The sequence below is a fragment of the Paramisgurnus dabryanus genome, chromosome 6 (genome assembly GCF_030506205.2).
Source record: "Paramisgurnus dabryanus chromosome 6, PD_genome_1.1, whole genome shotgun sequence".
In the NCBI taxonomy this organism is placed as follows: domain Eukaryota; kingdom Metazoa; phylum Chordata; class Actinopteri; order Cypriniformes; family Cobitidae; genus Paramisgurnus; species Paramisgurnus dabryanus.
In genome coordinates, this window is record NC_133342.1 from 26,073,142 (window position 1) to 26,098,040 (window position 24,899).

Here is a 24,899-nt window from a genome sequence, read left to right on the forward strand (position 1 = left end):
ATTTTATTGTGCATGTGCATGCAAATATAATAAAGAAAAAACATAATATGAAGCAAGAGAACAATCCCAACCAACAAAGCACAGCTAAGGAGTAAGCAAAACACAAATAATAAAAAAATCAACAGGGTTTTCTAAACGTTTAAAGTCTTTCAACAAATTAAATAAGCTTATTTAATTTTACTCTTCGTAAAGATTAGAGGAAAATCCTAAATTATTTTTGAAAAAGAGAAAACATCGGCTTTATATTTTCACATTTATGAAAGTAAAATTTTCCCATTATGTAGCCATAAACCTGAAGGTCTGGGAACCATGGCCGCTTTGAATGGCAAAGGACTGCCCAAGTGGCCATATGACTGACACATAAACTAACAAATCACGTTTTGCTTTGTACCGCGTCATGTATAGGGGCTTGGAGATGTCGCCACAATAACTAATGCTACAAACTTCTGCTTTCACCAGCCATAAGAGAAAAAATGATAAGGAGTCACATCTCCATGAAATATCCAAGGAATCATAGGAGTCACATCTCCATGAAATATCCCACTGTCGACAGCACAATGTGCTCATCATAAGACAGCAACAAATGTAGACAAGAGCCATAAAAAGCCATTTTTAACATAATCAATGTGCAGAAACGCCTCTGTAATGGCACTTCCTCTTTTCAGCAGACCATGCACCTCACACCTGGCAAGGTGACATCCACAGCTGTTGAAAGCCTACAGACCCCTGAGGTCAGAATCACTGAATATAGCCGAATGCATCAGTAACCACTGCTTCAGTTAAAACTCAGTCAGTCCTCTCATGAATTGGACTTGATCACGGTTTTCTCTCCTGCTGTATGTTTTGCTTCTCTTTAGGTGTGCAGGTAGTAATGTTCAGACACAGTGGCCCAGTGAAGATGAATAAAGAGACATTTGTGCAGTGGTAGATTGGTTGAAACCTCTGGCACTGTTGGGTGCAGTGATCTGGTACTAAAGGGGGAACTTTCTAATGTACCACATCCCTCAGCTAATGACAACCAGACCTGGGACAGAGGGGAAGGAGGATTCAACAGTCACACTACTGTACTGCTTTAACACTATACACACATTTCCTCAAGTGATCTAGTGATGTCCTGCCATGATGGGTTGGTTAAAGTGAAAATGTTCTTATAGGCTTCCTTAATACAGCAGAAAGATTTTTATTCAACACTGTATTAAAACTTTTGAAATGATAGTTAAATATTAAAGGTCACTGTCTTCCTGATCCCATTTTTTTGTTACTTTAGTTAGTGTGTAATGTTGTTGTTATAGCATAAATAATAGCTGCAAAATGATGAAGCTCAAAGTTCACTGGCAGGCAATATATTTACTTTAACAGAATTCCCCTTTCAGCGAACGGCCGGTTTGGAATACAGCCCTCTACTTCCCGATTAAATGACGTCAATAGAAGAGTTTTGGACTAAACTCCACCCACGAGAATACGTCAGTCAACAGCTAAGCTGTAAACACAATCAAAGCTTCAAAAACACAGAAAGAACGGGAGCTTTAAAGACATCACAACCAAATATGTAAAAGGTAGAATTAGCTACTAAAAAATATAAACAAAGTTTGATAAAATAAAAAACACACATAGTTAAAGACAAAAAAACAGTGCATTAGATCAGTGGTGTTTGTTTATCATAGTTTAGTTTATATTGTTGCACATGCTAATAGTTCATGGTAAGTTCTTGTAAAAATAGATAACTCCGTAATGTGAACAAATACATTACAGCATAGCAGCAAGACTAAAGGATTTATTCCGTGTAATTGGTCATTAAATTCTGTTCAGGTTTTACCCAAAGGTCTTTAAAATTCCTAACCCTAATCCTGTTGGATCCAGCAAAATATCAAACACATCGATTTATTTTCGGCTAAAATTAGTTAGGAATAAACATTTTTGTTTACAAATATTTTGCAAATGGATATTTTTAGGAACGACAACGAAACGAGTAACTTGCCAAAAACCAATTTGATTAAGACAACCACAGTATTTTCCTATTTAATGCCACACAGCTGCATAATTTGAGGCTTATTAAGCAATAAAAACTTCATTTGAAATGTATTTGAAACATTCAAAGCACTACTTTTCAAGACCAGACCTTATATTTAAAGTGTGCCATGTCACAACACAATTAAGATTTATTAAACAAATGGAAATTACGTGCTTCGTTGTTCATTTTCCATTTTTGTGCTATTCAATTGGTCAAGAGCCAAAATTGTTGCATATTTACTGTCTCCAGAATGGGGAAAAAATGAATGACATAAATGAACCTGCTGTGTTATTACACAGATTTAATAGCTGGAGGCAGCAGGTGCCTGGCAGCTGTTAGTTCAACACTATACACAGACGGATAAACAGAATTAAATCTCATGTTTTAAAGTTTCAAATTTGTTTCATTTTCAACACTGCCACTTTCAACAAGCCAGAAATCTTTGAAGTGCATTCAAAGACTTGATTCAAGCAAAAATAGCAGGACTATTTATAAACTTAGGAGACATTTTATCCAAAGTGTATTCATGTGTGCAGCAGATCTGCAATCTTGGCATAGTTTGTGACATCTACTAGCTGAGCTACAGAAACTATAGGATATGCAGGACATACAAAACATTGAAATATTGAAAGTAAGAATACCCATACATCAAATATGACTGCACTATATGTACTACATACTGTATGTAACCCTGCCTGGGAAAAACACAGCTAATTTAAGTCTTTTTTAGTAATTTACTGTTTTTTTTCCATAAAATCATTTTATATCAATTATAACCTTGATATATTTTATATTGGCTAACTCAAAAATTTAAATCAATGTAAAATGAATGATTAAAATTAGATTACGAAACTTAAGCCTGGATTCACATGAGGTCACAAATAATCATAAAAATCCAACATAATACCTCAGGTACTGCCAAATTAGTGAAAAAAAAATGTTATTACATCACAACAACATGCAAGTTTTCCTTATGTAAATTAAATGTGCTTTAACTATTAACTGCGGTGAAAACCAGACACATTTCCTGCTGAGTCACCAGAGGTTTATCCAATATTAAATGAAAACTCTCTCTCATCAAGACAGAGCATTACTCACATAACCAGGCCATACTACTGGCAATGCAAAAACAAATTGTAGGAAAATTTAGCAATATTCACTTATAATTGGTATCCTTTGTCAAGTCAAGCTGTTTATTTGTCATTTGCGCAGCTAACAGAGTTCTTTGAAGCCCAAATTGCATAACAAAGACAACAGAGGACTGCAAACAAAAAGATACAAGTCCATGTATTTCAAGCATTAAAAGCTACATAAAATATTAATAAATATTGTGCATAGATTATATTTGCGAATGTATATGTAAATATGTGAATGCAGTAAGTGAAAACGAATCCATTGTGGCGCCAAGACTTTTTAAAGGGTTCTTTGTGTAGTAGTTACGAAAGACATCTGGATACATGGACTTGTGTCTCATCGGAGAAATAAACGAACAATATAAAAAGATCCTGGTGTCTCACATTACCGACTGGTGTTATTAATGCTTTGATGACAGGACGGATCACTGAGCAACTACAGTCGACCACACTGACTTACTGTCCGTTCCAAACATTTACAAGCAAGTGCATATCTGTGTGAAAACTCAGCTGAACTCCAAAACCAGGACATTCCAGTGAAATGATAGTGGTTGAATCCAAACCACCAGACATGGATAGAGCTTCTTTGCAAACTGTGGTGGGTAAACAGTATGTGGAGCTGGTACTTACCAAGTCTACACATCTGCCAACGGCTTGGCATTTACGCAGACGGAGCATCTACATAATGCACTCGGTAAATTGGTTGTGACATGAATTTTACGTTTCAATAAAAATATTCTCGTTCTGGTTAAAAAAAATGACTATGATTACTAAGTTGCAAACTAAAATGTTTAAATTAGAAGAAACCTGAGATGTCATGGGGAATAAACAAATGTCACAATTTGTTTGCTTTGCCTGTATAGTGTAACAACTTGAGTCCTGTACTAACAGTAGCTAGGCATCATGTTAAAGCCTTCTAAGATATAAAAAGCTGTTTCCAATCAGGCTTCCAAACCTTAACTTCTTTAACCTTTCTGAATGTACAACTTTAAATGTAAATGTGTGCTTCGGGCATGTGGAAGAGACCTATAAATTTAGCTATTAAATACACCACACATACAAAACCTAAGTGATCAAGATTACAACTGAAGCGTTTCTGGGATTGTACTGTGGTGATTTTGGGTCGGGTGCAGGGAAAATACTTGATGATCCCCCACAGTCATCGTATTGGTCTCAGATCGTATTTCGAAGCATTTCATGAAGGTAAATGGAATCTTGGCTTTTAAGCATATACAAGGTACGAACCACACTGACATACAACCTAAAGTCAATAGGAACCTTAAAGTCCTGTTTTACTGTCGCTGTCAACACGATCATTATCACATTCAAGTAACTTTAAGAGCGAAACCAAACCACAGCCGTACACATAACATCAGCAGTATCGTGCTTTAAGATGTTTACATGGTCATGATAATGGATTCGACAGTCACTAAAGCGTTTGCTCGAAGGAACATTTAAGGAATCTTAAATGGACTGAAAGATCACTCCAATGATTTACAACACTAAAACACTGATGGCTCTGCAACATATGCAGTGTATGGCACCAAAACCATTACAGAAAACTTAAATACATATGCAATTGAAAAAGTGTAAGTTTTTTTTCCTAAACATGATACTCATTTGAGGTAACCATTATAGATCCATGGCGTTTTGTGCAGAGGTACCTGATCTCTAATCTTGTAAAAGCTAGATGATAGATGTTAGTTTAACCCTTTAACTGGCACAGCCCTTTTTGAGTGGGGGGGATGAAAAGGTGACGTACACATTCAAACTAATATAACTCTGGCATTTCTTTGGTCTAGAAGCCTAATTTTGGTCTCGTTTTAAACAAGACACTTTAAAGTTTTTACGGAAGTATCTGTAGGTGAAAATATAAATTGTTTTTATAGCTGTTTAAAATAATTTGTAATAAATAAAAATGCAATAGTATTATTTTTAATATATAAAAATAAAATAAAAAACTGAGGTTTGTGTTGGTTTGCTGCATACTCTTGTCACAAATTAATAAATTACAGTTACTGCATTATTATTACTGCTAAAAGGTTTTGAAATATGAAAACTACATTTTGAGACATTTCCAACAATATATTAACATTGACATGAAAAATATTGAAGTAAACGTAGGTGTCCCGCTCACAGGTGGGAATTTCCAGCATGCTTAGCATGAGACTGAATAATGTAAATATCAAAATAAAGGGTTGTTTAATGTATTTTATATTAAGATAAGAAAAGAGGAGGACTCGTTAATGTTTAGTATATTGTTATATTAGTATTTGAAAGAGTTTCTGTTTTGTTGTTGGGTTTTAAATGTTACACAGACGAGTAGAGCATGTATCAGTTATTTAGTGTTGTTTTGATAAAAAAAACATTGTAGGTCATTTGAAAGCATTTACATTGGACACAATTGGTTAGCTTTAATGTGTGCTGTTGCTGTAGTATAATAACTTTATATTTTGAAAATTGAGTAGAACTAACATGATTACATAATAGTAGCATTGCTGAATTTAACAAAATGTAATTGTGCTAATGTCACTAAAAACAATCAAGTAAGTTCAACTAAATTCATATATCTAAATCTAAATAATTGAATTGTGTGCAACCACTTTCTTTTAAAAATTGAGAAAAAACTTTTTAAAAAGTTACTGTGACAATGAAAAAAATTCTAAGATTAAAATGTAAAAAGAAAAATATCTGAAGAGGAAAAAAATATCTATATTTTGGAATATAACCAATGAGAAACAAACTAATTTATTTACTAATTAGCAAACAGAAAACCACATGAATTTCACATTTTTCACATAAATTCTATGCATTTTTCAGACACTTTTTTCCAAAGCGACTTATATTGCATTAGAAGGTATAATTTTTTTTTAATGTGTGTTACATGGGTTCAACCCCCTGACCTTTTGTGCTGCTAATGCAAAGCTCTACCACTAAGCTATATACAGGAGCATAAATTTAACACGTGCAAAAATGTGGTTTTACAACATTTTTGTGTGAAACCCATTGGATCACAAGTAAAAAAATGTGGTGACTTTTACATGCCATCCCATAATATGTGAAAAAACATGATATTCAGAAAGTTTTTAGAAGAAATGATGGCCACAGTCAGATGAGGTGTGGGACAGCAGTAGCTGATTCAAGCATATGATAAAGTAACTGGCAGCTGTAATGGACTTTATGGGAATTTTCACTTTCGGCTTTCCATCTTATATCTTTACAACTGTATAGAAACATGCATGATATGAACCCAAGAAAATTGAAACACTTTGACAAGTCATCTCAATGTAAGATTCCCAATACACCTGACTTCACAATATCATCATCAGGTTAAAAACATTAAAGAGGTATCACTTTATAATAAGGCTGTATTAATAAACATTAACTAATGCATTAACTAACAATGTTAGTTTTTTTTAACAATGTTAGTTAATTTATAGCTCAGAGCATTGCGATAGCAGCGCAAAAGATCATGGGTTCAATCTCAGGGAACACACATACTGACCAAATGTAAACCTTGTAATGTACTGTAAGTCGCTTTGGATAAAAGCATCTACCAAATGTATAAATAAAAAGAAATGAATGAACATGAACATACAACGAGCAATAGTTTTTCAGCATGTATACATTTTTGTCAATGTTAGTTAATGGCAATACAGTTAATCATGTTAGTTCATGGTGCATTAACAGTTTGATTTTATAAATGTAGTAAATGCTGAAATTAATAAGAACTAATACATTCTGTAAAAGTATTGTTCATTGTTAGTTCATGCTAACTATAATACATTAACTAATTGTTAACAAATAACCTTATTGTACAGTGGTACTTTTAAAGAAAATGTACATCAAGTTTTTTCAGATTGTTAAGTTTAAACAGGCATTTATCTAAATAACCAATATTAGACGTCCGTGAGTGACTGAAATCACCTGTATGTAAAGAAACTGATCTAAAATACCGATTATACACGGTCATCAAATAAAACCAGATAAAGCAAAGCCTATTAAAAAGTCTTGAAACTAATTCAGGTCATCTTGTCTAAACATCTCAACCGAACAAAACAGCCGATGGCCACGGACGAACATTACAGCACTTTATTTTTATTATATGCACGTTTCTCTCTATTGCGCTTGTTAAACTCAGAGCACTAATTGAGAACAACTGGATTTAAATGTGTTCACAGTAACCACATCATCATCTTTGTCGGTTTCCCATGTATTATTCCTGTATTCCGTGTTTGCATTTTAAATATCTTAGGTCCTTAAAAGCTATAACTAACTGATTTATGTTTCCTGAAATCTGAAACAGCGTAACTTAAATCAACTGGAGGATTGCCAAGAGCAAAATCTAATGTGTGTTCAGTAAGCACACACACAATATGATGTCCAAGACCAAAGCACATACAGTATATTACAATGAAAGTTAAAAGATGAAAGTTTTTCTAACACACATGAAAAAAGCTTGCTCTGTAAATCCACATAAAACGTTTTCAATTTTAAACGGCACTTTAATTATCTTTGTAAATTAAGCATGATACAAAAGATTAAGAGATGAAAACAAAGTAATTGACTACACATTTCACTAATTGATTATACAAACAGACCCAAAAATATGATCGCATAACCAATTATACTGGCATTAAAAACTGTAACCTTTTGTATATACTATTTATTTGTGTTTTTGATGAGGTAAAGGTGCAGTATACTCACCAAAGGTTGATTCACACCATCTTCACCAACACTACATATGACTGTTCATCCTTCCCTCAGTGAAAAACCAAACCCATTAAAACAGACCAACCTTACACAGCAAAGTTTACAAGAGACTGAGGTTCCGCCTTCACACGTATTACAACTTAAACCGGTCAACTAAAGCATTTACATTTGACAGATGCTTTTATCCAAAGTTACTTGCATTACATTCAAGCTATACATTTTATAAGCATTCGTGAACCGAAGAGCTTAGTTAAGCTTCAGAGCAAAATTGGTGTTTTATAATGCAACATAGGGGAAAACAATTATTATATTAATTGATTTAAGATAGCAAAAACAAAAGCTAAGACTGCTAGCAGCTCAAACTGACGCATAATAAACTGAAGCTGGCTGAAATTAGCCGTTAAAATAACCAACAAATAAATATTAAGAAATGTACCAACTTACTTAGGGTTAACAATAAGCATGAAATATAAAATATTTGCAGAGGTAAACACGATAATATTCGGTGTTCAACGAGTTTGAATTGTATATTCACGTTATAAACAAATATGAAATGGAACGTTGGCCTGTCAACCTGTTGCGCAATGCAAAAGTCATTAAGCAGAATACAAACAGCGACACTTGCCGTTCATCAAAGGCATTACACGCCTCCTATTACAACAAAACTCTCTGCAGCCATTTACAGGAAAATATTTTACAAAAGTTTATTTATTTTTTATAATAACTCATGGAATAACAAAAATATGATCATGGCAAACAGATGAGCCATGACTCAGGTGACCATAATTTGCAATCCAATTAGAGTGTTACTAAAACATCTCAAATAGCAACATTAACAAAGAAGCAAAATCCAAAATCAAGGTAAGTTGACACCCTCACTTTCTTTAAGGGACAGCAGATTAAATACAATCTGATGAAGAATCTTAAACCAATTCCTGAAACACCCACCAGTCTTTAACCCTTATGAAGGACGAACAGCTTAATTACAATGTGATAGGAATTTAATTCCCCAGACTACAGGAATATATTTAACAAGGCCTTGGGTGAAGTACAGTGCCAACCCTCCATAAATATCACATTATCGTCATTAAAGACAAATATTGTCCTGTTATGTGATGTTGGGCTTGCTTCTGCTGAACAGAGTCCACAAATCCAAGAGCATCTGTGAGAGAGGTGTGGCATGTGCATTATTCTCGAAACTCCAAAAACTGCTGAAGCCTTTTCCGATGTTCTGTTGATATATTCACAGCACTGTAAACAAACCAAATTAACAGTAAGATTATGGATAAACATGCACCACTGCACTACATATAGCCTAAAGATAAATCTTTAAGAAAACGACTGCCAATCTTCTAACTCAGGAATGGGCAACTTCGATCCTGGAGGGCCGGTGTCCTGCAGAGTTTAGCTCCTCCAACCATAATTAAACACACCTGAAGCAGCCAATTTAGGTCTAACTAGGCATACTAGAAACTTTTAGGCAGGTGTGCTGAGGCAAGTTGGAGCTAAACTCTGCAGGACACCGGCCCTCCAGTGCCGAAGTTGCCCATCCCTTTTCTAACTAATATAAAATTATAAAACGGTTAATTCCAGTGGTTGATTCTAATTGGTCAAAAGTTGTTTTATTTACAATAAACCACTGCACACACAACAATTCTGTGTATCACTGCTCAGCAACATAAACGTGTAATTCTGTTGCTGTTCACAGATGGTCAGAAACTACTAGTGAAAGGTAGGCTTTTGGTGATTATACTTCATGAAAGTTTCTTTGACACATTTTATGCTTTAATATTGGTATTGTGTGTGTGGTAACTGTTCTACAAAAGCAATAAATAACTGTGCTGTATATTGGGTCATGGCTGAAGGAAGCCGCTCATATCTTATTGCTTACTTAATTTATTTGGTTTAATTTCTCCAAAACAAAGCTGGGACACATTACCCTTTAAAATGTTAGGACTTACTTCAAGTGATCTCCAAAAGTGGTGGTCATCCTGTAGATAGCGCTTTTAAGTGCAGCTCGCAATGCAAACCTTAGAGTTTTGTAGGTGGAGTCATTCATACTGGAGGCAGCCCTCACAGGCTTGCTGGAGGCATGAGGCAGTTTAAAGTGTCTATCAACAGCCTACAAACGATATATTTATTATTTCACTTCCATTAGTATCTTTTGACAAATTATATTTTGACAAATATAAATATATATTTTATGTCTGGTAAAGCTTGAGGCATGAGGCCGTTTTAAGTGTCAATCAACAGCCTACAAAAGATATATTTATTATTTAACTTCCATTATTAATATTATATTATGACTGTCTGGTATTGCTGGAGTAGTTTCATGTGTGTGCCAAGTATCAATCAAAAAATGTATTTATTGTGGCTCAAGGAGGATCTTCTAGGCCAAGTGCAAGTAGAATATATATTCAAAACAACAAAAATGTTAAGGCCTTTCAAATGTTCACACTATAACCAGATTTTCTAGTATGCATCCAATTGCTTTACCTCTAACAGAACCACTAGGCAGCTGAGAATGTTAGGTAATGTAGTCTGCACCACACCAAACTGGTCTTCGGAAAAAGAGGCTGCCACCAGATGAGATAATCCTGGAAAACAAGACCAACTTAAATACACGTTCCTACAAACAAGCATGTAAAATCTCCTAAACATTCATTATAATCCTCAAACCTTGAAGAGCCCAGATATGAGCTTGGCTGTCAGCAAACAGAGCTTGGCTGGAGGCTTCTGGAAGCTGTCATAAGAATAGAAATTTCAGTATAGTCACAGAAGAGTCCATTCAGGGTTAGTGTTAAAAGCAGGTTTAACCATAAAATTAGGAATAGATTTTAAAGATTTGAAAACTACACCTGAAAATATAAACCCAGTTTATATACAGTTCCTCTAATAACTGCATAACATTACAATATGAGTGAAAATATATTTCATGAACGTGGATGATAGAAAATGTAACCACTTTGGATGAAATAAAAATTATAAAATGACTGATCAATAAAAAGCCATCATGATTTAAATTTTCTTTTAAAACTGTATGTAAACTGGGTCAGAAAACTACCCAAGACAAACTACGGCTTAAAGAGGCCAGACAGACAAAAAAGACAAATGGTGCTAATTGAAACATAGACAGAATCTAAGCATACATTAATGATTCCCATTATAAATAACTTCTGTGACAGCATGCAGATTAAAGCGATACTCCAGCGAAAAAAGAAAATTACTTCATGATTTACTCACCCTCAAGCCACCAGAGATGCAAATTACCATTTTCTTTCAAAAGTGATTTTGTAAGAAAAATATCTATATTTAAAACTTTCTAAACTTAAATAACTAGCTTCCAGTAACATCCAATAGGCATTCACAAGAGAGAAGTATAGCGTACGATTCTTAAGATCCAAAAATTGCATTGATTTCCCCCAAGAAGTCCTTTATTAACCCACCGTGTGCATGACATATGTGAAAGATGGATGCACTATTTTGAGATTTAAGGTAAGAAGTTGTTTCCTTTTCCCTGTTTACTGTCATTGTAAATTTTTATAAGAGCAAGAACATTTTTAAAATAACTTTGATTTTGTTTGTCTGAAAGAAGATGGTCATATGCATCTCGTTTGGCTTGAGGGCGAGTAATCCATGGAGTAATTTTCATCATACACAGAAGTATCCCTTTAAAATCATTCAAATAACGAATGCTTAATCTTACCTTGTTAAATAAATACACTACCAGCACCCGTTTTGCCAAAAAGCTTTTAACCTGAGCAGAACAATTAAGAATATTACAGTAACACAAGTGACTATAAGCCGTGTGTCACACTGAAACATGACTGACTTTTTCCTAAACTGAACTGGATACTCCTAAGCGTGTCAGTTTTCGTTCCTGTGGATACACATGCTTAAAAGCCAAGCAAACCCACAGAAATAATGAAGAATTAATACAAATGTGATCTGGGATTGGACCGTACCTGCTCTTTTCTGTTCTGTAGCCACTGGGCCAGGAAGCTGGGTTTCTGATTTGGATCAACTGTAGGAGAACTATAAACAGCAGTAGGAGAGGCAGGAGGACTGCCATTGGCTTGTGAGTCTGTCCAATACAGAAACAGGCTGGGTTAGAAAGTGAATGCATCAAAATAACAGATTTGTGCATAAATCTTTGCAGCATAAACAAGTCACTGTCTGATGTAAATATTAAAGGAAGAGTGCACTGGAGTGGATCTATCAAAAGAAGGTCCAGATTCTATTGGGATAGGGGCGTGTTTGTTTAGGTGATTTCAAATTTCAAACATTGGCTTTCAAACATTGTGCACTTCACCTTTAATCAAAAATTACTGCTTTAAACAATCATTAATAAAAAAATAAAATAAATGCAATATTGTGGTTACATGTGACTGAATTAATTTGTGTAAATAATTAATCTAATAATATAATTATTAAGTATGCACCGATAACGATATCGGATTACTTTGAATTCTGATAGATACTGACATTTTTGAATTTTACTTATTGTTTCGATTTATAGTGTCATGAAATCCTAGAAGTGAAAAGCACACAAACTGCAATCTCATAGCATAAGATCTGATGCGTTGTTGTTTTTCCCCCTTTTGATTGCTAGGATATAATATTCCATGATCATTGGCTGTTTTTAAACAACCATCCAAATGTCCAACAGTGAGAAAAATTGCTTTTATTGATACTGATTGTAGTCTGATACGGTCTGATACTGGTGCATCCCTAATAAAAAAATATTAATATATACATACTAATAACATTTAAATAACATAGTGTGTACAATAACATTATTTTGCTGTCATGATATGAACGATGGCATCATCACACCTATTTTTAATAAATAAATAAAAATGTATCAGTTCCAAATCAAGCAAGTGCTTCCCGGGGAGTTGTTTAATTTTAATAATTTGATATGGTCCAATGTGACAGTGTTCATCTATATGCCTCACCTGTGGAGGCACTCCACAGTTTGGGGCCTCTCCTCATGACGTGAGGGCTCTGCAAAGAGCCAAACCAGGGCGACTGAGGGTCCTGTTTGCCAACCAGCCGGCGAATAGCAGGTGAGGCGTAAGGGCTGTCCAGATCTGGGGTGAAAGGAGCGGTCAGAGGACTGTGCACACCTCTCATTGATGACTTGAGGAAGACGGATCCAGGAGTCCTGAGTGATATATTGGGTCGAGGTGTCTCAGGCAGGTCCTCTGTCCCTAACATTACTACAGGGAAAGAAAAACATGTCATGTCAAGAGTAAGATCAACTAGCAATGTAGCAGTAAGGAGGGTAAGCGTGAAAAATATGTTTAAGATTAGATTCACCTGAACTGCCTGAAGAGCCAGATTTGGTGTCACTGCTGGTAGATTGGGACTTTATTCTGCCATTAGAGGCGACCGCATCCTGATGAGCTACCAGTCTAAGTGTGAGTTCACTCAGAAGAGACAGGCATTCTTTACTGATCGCATTCCAGTTATGAGGATGACCGCCTAGACACATAGGGTACATTATTTAGAAAGTAATGAAAAGGAAAAGCATTTCACTGAAAGCTTGAGTACAGACATAAGATGCCATAAACGAAGGCTGGCATCCTACTAGCTGATGTTCAATAATTATTATTTGAAAATAAAAATCCCTTGCTTTGCAGATCTTTCTACAGAGAAAATTCGGAAGGTAAGACACTCCTAACCAAGATTAGGTTGTTTCAAGTTGGCTAGTGGGATGCCACTTTAAGGGCATACTCTCATTGTACTAAACTATACTAAACCGTACCAGAATGCGTACCACGTTCTGCAGTCACACCATTGCGCCCAACCAAACTAAACTGTACCAGAGACAACCTCTACAGGCATATCAGGGTAGAGTTTTTGGGGGTGAAACGTACTTCGTTATGGTTTGCCACGCATAGTGCGAGTATGCCCTAAGACTACATGCAAGCAATGTCGTTCATACCTGGTTGACTCAGACTGAAGACTTCCTGTCTGCGTGAAGGGGAGTGTTGTGATAAGAGAGCTAAATCCTGAAGAGCCAAAAACTTTGAAAACACAAGCATGACCAGGTAAATATGATTTAATCATAATATCTATAATATAAATACAGAAACTTCAACCGACCTTCATGACTAAAGTGTTTTTCTCAGACAGGACTTTAGGCAGACACTGCTCTGCATCCTCAGTAAATGTAGACTGCACTGGAAAACTGTAGGCCTGGTAAAGCATAATCAATAATCAGGGTAAAGTTTTGGAGTTATGCCCACTGTCTTGCTATATCGTAGAATTAAAGCATTGGACTTAAGTACCTCTGTTACGTAGATCCTGAAGAGAAGCACAGTGATGTACCAGGTTAGGTACAAGAAGGTACCACTGATGGACAGATGGTAGAGGAGGGAGAAATCTAGAAGTCCAGTAAATGAATCCAATGGCTGAACAGATCTATACAAGCGATGAAATACAGACGCATCAGCGTGAGCTGTTCCTAATTGTTTAAGTCAATCTGGTTAATATACAAAATTTTATTATAAAATACTAAAATCTGACCTGTCTATATGCAGATTAAGTGTGCTAGAGATCCAGGCCTTGGGAACATACCCTAAAACACAGACAGCACATTTTCATCTCCTTTCTATGCAGGTTCTTTCCTAGTAAATGCGTATTTGATTCTCTGTAGGTCTTACCAAAAAAGAAATAGAGTCCAATGAAGTTCCTGGCTGAATATAAGGATTGAATAACACTGCGTTTCACCACCATGGGAAGGGAGCCTTTAAACCGGAGGTACTTATATTGCTGGGAGGGACAAATGTGGTTTTGCATTAATGACTTATTCATGAATGCATTAATAATTCAGTTCACATTCATTCAATACTAATCACAGCCTAATTCTTTACTGATACTTGACAGTATGACAGCATGTTTAGCAAACTGAAGTACATAGCCAAGTACTTACTTGTATGGGTTGAAAGGACACATAATACATATTTTGAACCACCCCCAAAAAACTATGACTGTATCCCACGAAGGCCCCAGCCAGAAGTAGAAAGAGATGATATTCGTTCAGACAGGTCATGGGTTCACCGCTATGAAAACCAACATAAAAAACTGTTATTGTTCATTTTTAAGTAACTACACAGAACTCATAGAATTTGTCATTTAACATCATATAACAGGTGGACACAATATATATATATATATATATATATATATATATATATATATATATATATTTAAAGTACATCTGACTGACCTACTTTAGAACAAAACTGACCCACAGTCAATCATTGGATAAGATTACTGACATAGTGAATTAGAACGACTTAAGACAACCGAATCAGTGTCACTTTGCCTGAGGGTGAAATAACAGGAATGCCTAGGATGCAATTAAACCAAACACCATCCTTTGTTGAATGGTCATGGTATATGGGACAAACAAAATCAGGTCAACATCTCACCTCTCGCTTGCCCTGCAAGGACTTCCAAGAGCGCTATAACGTCCACCGATGATTACAGCAGCACACCACATCATCAACATGCCCATGGTGCAGTACACCAAAGAATGGACACACTGCCATGGGTGAAGCACTGCCCCCAGGAGAGCCACACGGGAACATGGGATAGAAGGCACCACTGAAAGATACACAAAGGGTTGTGTTCAGCATACATGGTTAATATAATATCTGTGTTTTTCCAAGTGACAAACTGATCTCCAGTTTACTTACAAGTGTAGAACTCCAGGTTAAAAATGCCAGTGATCAGAACAACTGCACACAGCACAACAAGTGAAAAGATGGTGCTTGGGGCAGAAAGAAGGCTCGTGCATTCTGAAAGCAAAGTTTGAGGAATTGATTAAAGAGCTTGTCTTGAGACAAAAAAATAAAGGTTTATAGTTTGGACTTATAGTTTCATCTTACCTATAATCCATTGCACGGGGTGAAACAGACAAAATCTGCTGACGAACACAAAAAGTGCAGTTGTCACAGGTAAAAGGATAACTGTCCACGCAATGCTCGCCAATGCCCTCCATATGACCACCTGTAAATAAAATGCATCCTATTACAAAAACATGACATTCTGAATAATAGAAAGACCAATAATATGCTTAAGAATTTTTCTTTGTATAACAAATTAACCACATTGATGACGTAACGTTACAGAAAAAAATGAGCATTACTTTTCTCACTCTTTACGAATACCGTTGGATCTTATAAAACATTGCTTATTGTTTATTTAACAAGTCCTTACCTTTCTTATAAACCAACAATTCTGTTTAAGTGAAAACATTTTGTCATGCTTGGTCATTTGTTCCTTACTTCTGTAAAATCCATATCAACATGGCAAAAGCGCAGTAACCGCGCCACACATTCGAAGGACCTCGTAAGGACCCCTGCTGGTGTCTAACCCGATGCCTGAGTAAAATCACATTTCGTAGCTCAACCCTAAGATCCGCTTCTTCTAAATTATACCAATTATTGTAAACACTTATTATTGTAAACACTTTATAATGTAATACACGACTATCTTAAATCAATAAGATAATTTTCTTTTTTATTTTCTTGTCCTTTATCTAGCACCGTACCTTTAAAGGGATAGTTTGCCCAAAAATGAAAACTGTAATCATTTACTCACCCTCATGTTGTTAAAAACCTGCATTTCTGTTTTGATGAACACAAAGGAAGATCTTTTTGGAGGGTTTGGTTATAAACATATCTCAAAATATCTTCCTCTGTGTTCATCAGAACAAAGAAATGTATGTGGGTTTGTAACAACATGAGAGTGAGTAAATGATTACAGTGTTTTTATTTTTGGGCAAACTATCCCTTTAAAGGTGCTAGATAAAGGAGAAGAAAATAAAAAAATGAAAAATATCTTATTGATTTAAGATAGTAAATAATTAATAATAATAAAGTACTTTAAAACTATCCCTTTAAATAACAAATTTCAGTACCAGCTTATTGTTTTTATTGTGATATTGTTTTGTGTATTATGTATAATACTTTGGCAATATTATAACTATACACAATCGTGTCAGTATAGTCCCTAATTGACATTGATATTATAAAAATGATATTAGCTTAATTAAAATAATAAAATATATTTAATGTTAAACACTAATAATTCATTATACACAGTTACATCAAACAATCACTTATAAAAGTAGGCTACATAAATAAAACAAAGTTACACAAAAATCAATCTTTGGTATGGACTGTAAATTTAAAACGTAAAAGTTTATATTTACATAAATCAAAAAATACATTTTGTAATATTAAAAGAATGCAGTTGTAGACTTTTATTCTCAGTTGTGTACTCCTTTCGCTTCATTCTGAATTAAAGTGTGTTTCTCTCTGTGAGTGCCATTTGTTAAAGTAATGCTGCGTCTCTCCAAATGGTTTCTGCCTTTATCGCTATCTCGGCGCGTCTTTGTCTCAAATGCATTTGTTGGTAAAATCTGGTTTGAACTGATCGACATTTCAGTCTGGACGCCTTTATGCACCACGAGCTTTTGCCCGGGTCTCTGCGGGATCGCAGGCAATGACAACTGTTCACGATGAGCCTTCTTATCCTCCCATAATTTCAGAAGACGACGCTGATTATTTGTCATATCCTTTAGGTTTTGCTGCAGAGACTGGACTTGATCTTCTAGCAGAGTTTTTGAAGTTACTGTGTTGGCCAGTTCAGAAGTCAGTTCATCGATGGTCAAACTTAATTTTCCCGCCTTTTCAACAAGCGAAGTGCATTCGCTCTCCTTCTCGCGCAGGTCGTTAATGATATCCTTTGTAGTTTTACCAACAAATTTTGGACTCGCCTCTAAACCGATTTCAGTCCGCAGTGTCTTCACTTGTTTCCGCAGCTCCTTGTTGTCCAAAATGAGTTGCTTTAGTTTTGGTTTGAGAGCTTCGGTCGATCTCATTCTTGACTCATATTGTCTCATCTTTTCTCTCATCGCGTTCTCGCGTTGCAAAGCATCGTCTCTTTCCTTTCGGCACTTTTCTAAAAGCTTGAGCGTCTCATATTTAGACACCTTTTCCCCTTTCCCAGCCATCTTTTATTGCACTCCTAAATGCAATATTGCAAATGCATCATCCTTATTACAGGTCGCCGGGTTAAAATGTATGTGGTAAGGTTTCCAGGTCATTAAAGCAATGTCAACAGATAGCCTTAAGTGCATTTAGTGATCCAAAAATGAAGTCTCCATTCTTATTTTTAATCCACTGTGTGAAGGTGAACTGTAGCATGGTGACTTGTCTTCACAGAGGTTATAGGTTTGGGAGTCAACATCAGTGTAACTCTAAGCTAAGGCTAGAATGACCATTAATTAGGACACAACGCACACTGGCACAGTTTCAAGTGACACAAAATGTGTTAATTTGGAAAATGCAGCTCAGACATTTTATAAAGCTGGTGCCAGGTTGAAAATAATCAATTCAATCTAATGTACGTGAATAATAAAGGTTAAAACTGGTAACCAGATGGTAGTCGGAGATATATGAAACGTTTGCACTGTATCAAATCCTGACATCAAAGACAAGACAGATCTTATCTGTGACAATAAACCTTTGCTCCTGTACCCTGATGTTCCTTTGAATGAAGTTCTATGATCTCCACCAAAACCAGGTGACTATCAATGTCACCATTAATCACTCAGACAATAATGCGATCTGGCAATAAAAACCTTGCCTGCTTACCATATGCTCACATAAGTCTGTATTTGTGTTAAAAAAATTAAACAAAAGAACAAATGGTAAATATTTATTACAAATAACTTTGTAAAACAGATACAGTAACTGTTCATATCTGCACATTCTCATTTATACAGCTTAACTACAGTGTACATAAAATACACAGTGTAAATAAACCACCAGCAACACCCACCTCAGCATAATGCAAGTTTGTAAAATATTTAAACAATTTTCAATGAATCAACTTTGGCTGTCAGCTTCATTAAAACTGAAGTAGGTAATCAATCAATGTGCGTATTCCTAAATAAACCCATTTATACTTAAAATATTTGAAGAGTTTAGTCACAAAACGAGATAACTCAGTTTTTAAAATTGTCAAAACATGGTTATTATTGTGTTATCATGTTTTCATTGTGTTTTATTGTGATACTTAGCTGTATTTTTTTAGTTATGAAGGCTTAAATCAAAACAAACCAACTGCAGGTTGATATTAATTGAAATGCACAATCAAATAACAAGATTTCTGAATACGTAACAAATACAGCTAAGTAGCACAATAAAAAAAAGATAACATAAAAATAAACATTTTGACAAAATTTAAAAAACTGAGTTATCTTGTTTTGGAACCAAACTCTACTGCTTCATCATAATGGATCTGTAGATCTTTGTAGTGTTAAAACATTTTAAGTACATGTAGAAATTTTAAAGTGGTAGAAACAGGAGCATGACCTCTAGAAAACTCTCAAGCTCAGTTATCACATAAATATTTAAAACACCTCTATCTTCTACTTGGTAACAGTACAGTAACATTTGTTTTAAACGCAGAACAGCAAACATCAGAAAAGTTGCACATGATTTGTTGACGGCACTATGCTTATAAAATTAAAGCTTAATCTGTACAGCTTAACCTGCAGAGGATTTAGTGAAATCCAGAGAACCCACAATATCAATTATCAAGATACCTGATTCTGTCTAATAAGGCAAGATGAGAAGATTTAACAGTTGCAAGAGCAGAGATTATGTACAGGAAGTCTTGTCTCATGTTAACATGGAAACAGAGAAAGGTTACAAAGTATTTTAACATCAGTAGCTACAATCAAACGATAGTTATAAAGTGCCTGCATGGTCATTTTTGTGGCAAATTCCCTTATTAATAAACTACTCATACTACACAACTATACCACCAAAATCCTGTGTTTACATTGGGCTCTAGTTTAGTTTGCTTTTGTTGGTGACAAAGTGTTGGTCACTCTTATAGGGTCACTAGGATCCGCTGATGAATTAACCTCGTATGTACTAAAAAAACATGCCTGTGGAAAAAAAGAGAGAGAAAGTCTGTCAGACTTTAACCGCACTTTTGTTCTTTAAACTTTGCTAACACTGCATTCCCCAATTCAATGCATGTTACTGATGGCACATGATAGCCATCAGGATATAATTCCTCTCACAAACTGGCACATTTCCAAGACAGTCAACTACTATTGCCAGTATTTCTGAGAATATAACCCTCCAAACCACATTCGACACCCACAAGTCTGATAAATTAACACCGCAAGAAGCAGTGCACAAACATCTGATCCAAAATACACACAGCTAAATCTGCATCATTTAAATCAATATCTGACAGCTAAAAGAATAAATACGTGCACAAATGACAATTTGCTTTTGTTGTGCATAAACAGTACAATTAGTACCATTTGCAATTATATCTATTAAGAACCACTATGATATATAACAGATATTGATTCTTAAAAGCATACCTTGCAACCAACTGCAAGTAGGACGTGAAGAATCAAAATTGTGCCCATAACTGCCATAGTAATTCTTGGTTTATCATCCCTGGTGGCCGGCCAGAATGTCAACAACAGCACAGATCCTGAGAGACACAAGGCTACCACAATGGAGCACCACCTCAACCCTTCATTTGGTATTATCCACAGTATCTGTTTTTTATGAATGCACAACAACAGTGTAATAGCAGGTCCAATGTTAGCAATCAATAGCATGTAATATGCACATGTATTCATCATACAAAGATGTGCTATTTATGCACAGAATAATGCACATATGAGATAAATGTACTCACCACAGCAGGAATATAGATGGAGAGAGAGTAACCATAGACACAGACTATCTGCAGGAATGAGTAGGACACTAGGGTTGTGGTCTTTGTATTTCGCCAAGCGAGAAAACCCCACAGAGCTAATGGCACTAACCATGCATAGCTGTAGATTGCTGTAGCTGCCAAAGTTACTTAAAAAAATAATAATAAAGACAACATTTTAATTTTTAGAATTATAATAAAAGCCGATTTGTATCTTTTATGTACAGCATACTATACATAACTTAACTTATAAAATATTAAAGGGTAAATGTCACTAAATGTCATCCGTTACTACTTCAATTAGTTTACATGTAATGCAAAATATTTTATATGAGCTTTACAAAATTTGTGCATTAATATTTAAAAATGTTTGTTTAAATAACACAAGCCTGTTTAAAACAACATATTTCTAACCTTTCCTGAAGTCAGGCACGTATTTGTACTGTGGCTGACCATGGTGCACAAGAAAACTGGATATGTTTCCACTAATTGCAATGGCAAAAACAAGAGTTGCACAAATCCAGAAAGGTCCTACAACAAAAGAGATACATAACACATTTACCTTTAAAATACATCTTTAATTTACATTTTCTCTCATTTACTGTCACCATATATATTATAGCTCACCATACAGGTCCGGGTTACTTCTTAAATACATCTCAACATAGTTTTTCCCAGGCCAAGGTAGAATTGAACCTACCATTCTGCTCTTTACCTATGAATAAATGAACAGATGTTTTTCCTAAGAAGCTTCCCCTAAGTCTGTGCATATTCTTATCATTCTTTAAAACCATTAAAAATGTAAATGTTCCTGTCATATACAATGAATGTTTTAGCATAAACTTCTTGAAATGTTTACATTTGTGGTGTGATTGGTGACAGCATCCCCATAAGAGTCAACTGGCTTACCTGATGACTGTCCACATCAAATAACATTTGGTAGTACTCAAATGTCCAGAAAGGTGCACTTTTTCTTTGACCAGACAAAAGCTGTTTGCAAAGAAAGAAATGCCTGGAGTTAATTGTTTACTTGGGAAATTAAAGTGTTACTGTTAGGTATACATTTTGTTCCTTACCTCAGTTTTATCATCGTTGTTCAATGGATCATTTATGTCCTCTTGAAAGCCTGTTTCGGCAGACCTTCGTTGTTTTCGGGATTTAATGGGTTCATCAATCGTCACTGTTGTGGCATCTTTGATGAACTGTTCATCATCTTCAAATTCTTTAGGTAAAATACAAATTTTTTTTTCAATAATTCGATTACAGAATATCTAATTTATAATCCAATTATTTGCAATTGAGATCATGGATGTCCTGACTCGCCTTGAAACTGGAAATGAAAATCATCACTCGCCATCACAAATATATCGGTTCTGTATAAAGGCATCATTAATGAACATATAAACACAAACACATATTAAAGTGATTTGTATTGACGAGCAAAAGGATTTACCACTGTGTTTAAAGTGTCCTGATCATGTACTGCGCCAGCAAAGTTGTACAACCTGTTGACAGCAGTACGGATCTTATCACTCATCAAAAATAAAAACTGCAGTTCGTTTATTTTAAAAGATTGTAAATGTCGCATATGACTTCACATGCATGTAACTACACCAAAAGGAATTAAAACGATCAATAGTTATTTCGTCGCTCGTGTAAACAAACTTACCAGTGAAATGATTTCAAACTTTGTTTTGAAAGTGCGATTTTAAAAACGCGGAAATAAGCGAAGACGCCAAAATAAAAGCTTATAAAAGTCTGCATTTGTTCAGAAATTATTTCTTTTTGTGCATTTAAATAGATTATTAAAAAACACAAAATATTAACCACCCTATCTTGACTATCTGTACACATTTTTACAATTTAAACACGTTTAAGTGTGAATATTTGAGTAAAGACTTTTATTTTGATATGTCACTGTGAAAGAATGTTTCTCCAAGACCGCGATGCTTGTAAATGTCTCTGTATTTTGCTTTTTTCTTAAACCTTAGTTTATTAAAATAGTCAAATCAACATTTGGGACAAACTATCATTGTGTTGCCGTGCTTGGAGTCGATTAAGATGTATTTAAATCATGATTGTGGAGCCGTTTATGTCCGAGAGAAAGGAGAGCTGCGTTATGTGAACGCAGACGCTCCGCAACAGCACAGACTCTTCAACAGAGACGTCTCATTTAAACTGTGCATTGACATTTTACCATCAGCTGCTCGTACAAAGAGAAACGATCACTTCATCTTTACCTACAATAAAGAGGGAAGTCTACGGTACACGGTTAAATCTTTGTTTGACATATCGTTGCAGTTCATTGCTGATCACGTTGAACATGTTGATTCACTGGTTGGTTTTCCTGAGCAAATGGCTGATAAGTTGTTTTCCGCCGCTGAAGAAAGACACAAATTCACCGACTCTCATACTGCACCCAGAGCACTGCAAGTTTTCTGTGAGGCCTATGAAGAACTGGTGCTGAAATCATTGTGTTTGAGAAATAGGTGAGATGTGTCAGATGAACACAGGCGGCAACAGTAAACATCATGGCTGTGATCTGTCTAATAATAGCCAACATAGTACAATCAGAAACCATTTACACAAATCTGTTATTGTTTTTTTAGGCATCTTTTGATATGTGAAAGATTGGAAGAGATAAGTAAGTTTCAGAGTCTAGAAAGCCTAGACCTCTATGGATGCAGATTAGGTGACAATCATGACATTTTTAAATACATAACCTCTGAGGCCCTGGCTAGGTAAGGACAACATAAATCTTTTAGTATGTACTTGAAATTGCGATTAAAAAAAGGCATTGCGGATATTATTAAAGCCATTTTCTCAATTTTTCTCCAGTCTAGTGAAGCTTTTTATGGGTGCAAACCGCCTTTCAGATGCAGGCCTGCAGAGACTGACAGCACCAGTCAGGATCATGAAAAAAGGCCTAGAGAACCTGCAGCTTCTAGACCTCTCGGGTAAACTTGTGGCAAAAAAGTATAGTCAGAAATCTCTAAATTAGAAATCAGAAATATTCATGCAATTTTCCAGTGCTAATTTAGTTTGCACTACTGTTTATGTTAAAACAGAGAATTCCATCACAGAGAAAGGTCTTGGATATCTCTCATGCTTTGAATCACTTGAAAAACTAGACATATCAAGGACAAATATAACGGTAATGCAAATAAAGACAACATAAAATGGCTTCTTTACCATTCTATTGGTTGCTTATGTTTTAAACAGAGGTCTTACATAATATTAACCATTTCCCTTAGGTGAATATGTCTTTGAAAGGATTCTTGAGAAGAAAGATGGGAATGGTCCTCTCAGAGACGCCTCTGAAGGAGTTTACTCACTCTGATTGCAAAACAGAGGGCTGGGCTGAACAGGTAACACACACACACACACGTTTTATGGTATCCATTGAAGATTATAGAAAGTAAATCTGTGTATTGTTGCTAAAATTAAATCTTAATTAGGTAATAAACCAATGGGAAGTCACAGCTTCAGAAGTACCGAAGAAAGAACACAAGCCAAAAACAAATGCTCTGCGTTTCTGTGAGTTAATTTTTTTATGCTCTACATTTTAACAAATTCAAAATAATTATAATATTGCCAATAATAACTGATTATAAATTCAGCTTCATTCTGATGATTACTCTTTCGTTCTTTAGATGGAAGGGAAAAGTTTGTTCGCGAGACATTAAACTCTTTGTCTGGGTCAAGTGACACCACAAATGAATATAAAGTTGTCCACTTTTATAAGCTTTATCCCCGTGGCTTAAATTCTGCAGCAGAACACAACATGCATTCCACAACAGCTGCTACTATAGAGAAGGGTAAGAAGAGGAGCCTGTCGATGGACGAACAACAAAGTTCAACTCCTCTTGCAAAGCGCCAGTCTCTGTCTACTTTGTCTGCAGAGGACTTAGATTTGTTAAATAGTTACTGAGTGACAACAAACATCTTTCATCTATGCATTCCTCTGTGAGGAAAGTGACATTGAAATACCTTGTTTGTATTCATTTCAATGTAAAACCTAATTTTAACATTTGTTTTTATCGCCTCACTGGCAGGAACATGGGCATATTTATACATATTCATTATAAATAAATTTGTTAAAAGAAATCACAATGAATAGAGTCAAATGATTATATAAAAAACAAACACATTGGCAAGAAAAGTATGTGAACCTTTTGGAATTTAATGGTTTTCTGAATAATTTGTAAGGGTATGTAAGTCAAGGGTATTGACAAACATAATGTGTCTGAAAAAAATTATACACAAAA

At 35.2% G+C, this 24,899-nt stretch overlaps 5 protein-coding genes across 6 annotated transcripts in view; 1 reads left to right on the forward strand and 4 right to left on the reverse strand.

The window, feature by feature from the left end:
• Positions 1-8,405, reverse strand: part of glis1a (GLIS family zinc finger 1a) — a 30,185-nt gene extending 21,780 nt beyond the window's left edge. The window contains exon 1 of the mRNA XM_065276368.2: positions 7,852-8,405. The gene's annotated coding sequence lies outside the window, so the exon portion shown is untranslated. The remainder of the gene's footprint in view (positions 1-7,851) is intronic.
• A 435-nt stretch (positions 8,406-8,840) lies between these two features.
• Positions 8,841-16,226, reverse strand: ndc1 (NDC1 transmembrane nucleoporin). Of its 2 annotated transcripts, XM_065276365.1 has the most exons (18): positions 16,090-16,226; positions 15,759-15,879; positions 15,567-15,668; positions 15,300-15,474; positions 14,798-14,927; positions 14,529-14,637; positions 14,392-14,443; positions 14,154-14,286; positions 13,969-14,061; positions 13,808-13,889; positions 13,180-13,344; positions 12,816-13,079; positions 11,823-11,941; positions 11,564-11,614; positions 10,537-10,600; positions 10,354-10,454; positions 9,819-9,979; positions 8,841-9,108 (listed from the first exon to the last, which is right to left on the reverse strand). In XM_065276365.1, the coding sequence occupies exons 1-18, from the start codon at positions 16,144-16,146 to the stop codon at positions 9,045-9,047; spliced, it is 2,043 nt and encodes a 680-aa protein (XP_065132437.1). In that variant the 5' UTR covers positions 16,147-16,226; the 3' UTR covers positions 8,841-9,044. The 2 variants fall into 2 exon arrangements, with proteins under 2 accessions (XP_065132437.1, XP_065132438.1); XM_065276366.1 differs by lacking the exon at positions 11,564-11,614.
• Positions 16,227-16,890: 664 nt separating this feature from the next.
• On the reverse strand, positions 16,891-17,890 carry LOC135764468 (uncharacterized). The gene has a single exon (XM_065275397.1). The coding sequence runs from the start codon at positions 17,888-17,890 to the stop codon at positions 17,144-17,146; it is 747 nt and encodes a 248-aa protein (XP_065131469.1). The 3' UTR covers positions 16,891-17,143.
• Positions 17,891-18,581: 691 nt separating this feature from the next.
• yipf1 (Yip1 domain family, member 1) lies at positions 18,582-22,361 on the reverse strand. The gene is made up of 10 exons (XM_065276369.1): positions 22,301-22,361; positions 22,085-22,136; positions 21,955-22,004; positions 21,708-21,853; positions 21,541-21,621; positions 21,259-21,346; positions 21,046-21,162; positions 20,614-20,780; positions 20,288-20,470; positions 18,582-19,837 (listed from the first exon to the last, which is right to left on the reverse strand). Exons 3-10 carry the CDS (start codon positions 21,986-21,988, stop codon positions 19,742-19,744), a joined length of 912 nt encoding a protein of 303 aa, XP_065132441.1. The 5' UTR covers positions 21,989-22,004; positions 22,085-22,136; positions 22,301-22,361; the 3' UTR covers positions 18,582-19,741.
• Positions 22,362-22,537: 176 nt separating this feature from the next.
• On the forward strand, positions 22,538-24,718 carry lrrc42 (leucine rich repeat containing 42). The gene is made up of 7 exons (XM_065276370.2): positions 22,538-23,120; positions 23,241-23,372; positions 23,470-23,588; positions 23,700-23,785; positions 23,886-23,999; positions 24,090-24,168; positions 24,285-24,718. Exons 1-7 carry the CDS (start codon positions 22,693-22,695, stop codon positions 24,560-24,562), a joined length of 1,236 nt encoding a protein of 411 aa, XP_065132442.1. The 5' UTR covers positions 22,538-22,692; the 3' UTR covers positions 24,563-24,718.
• Positions 24,719-24,899: the final 181 nt, after the last annotated feature.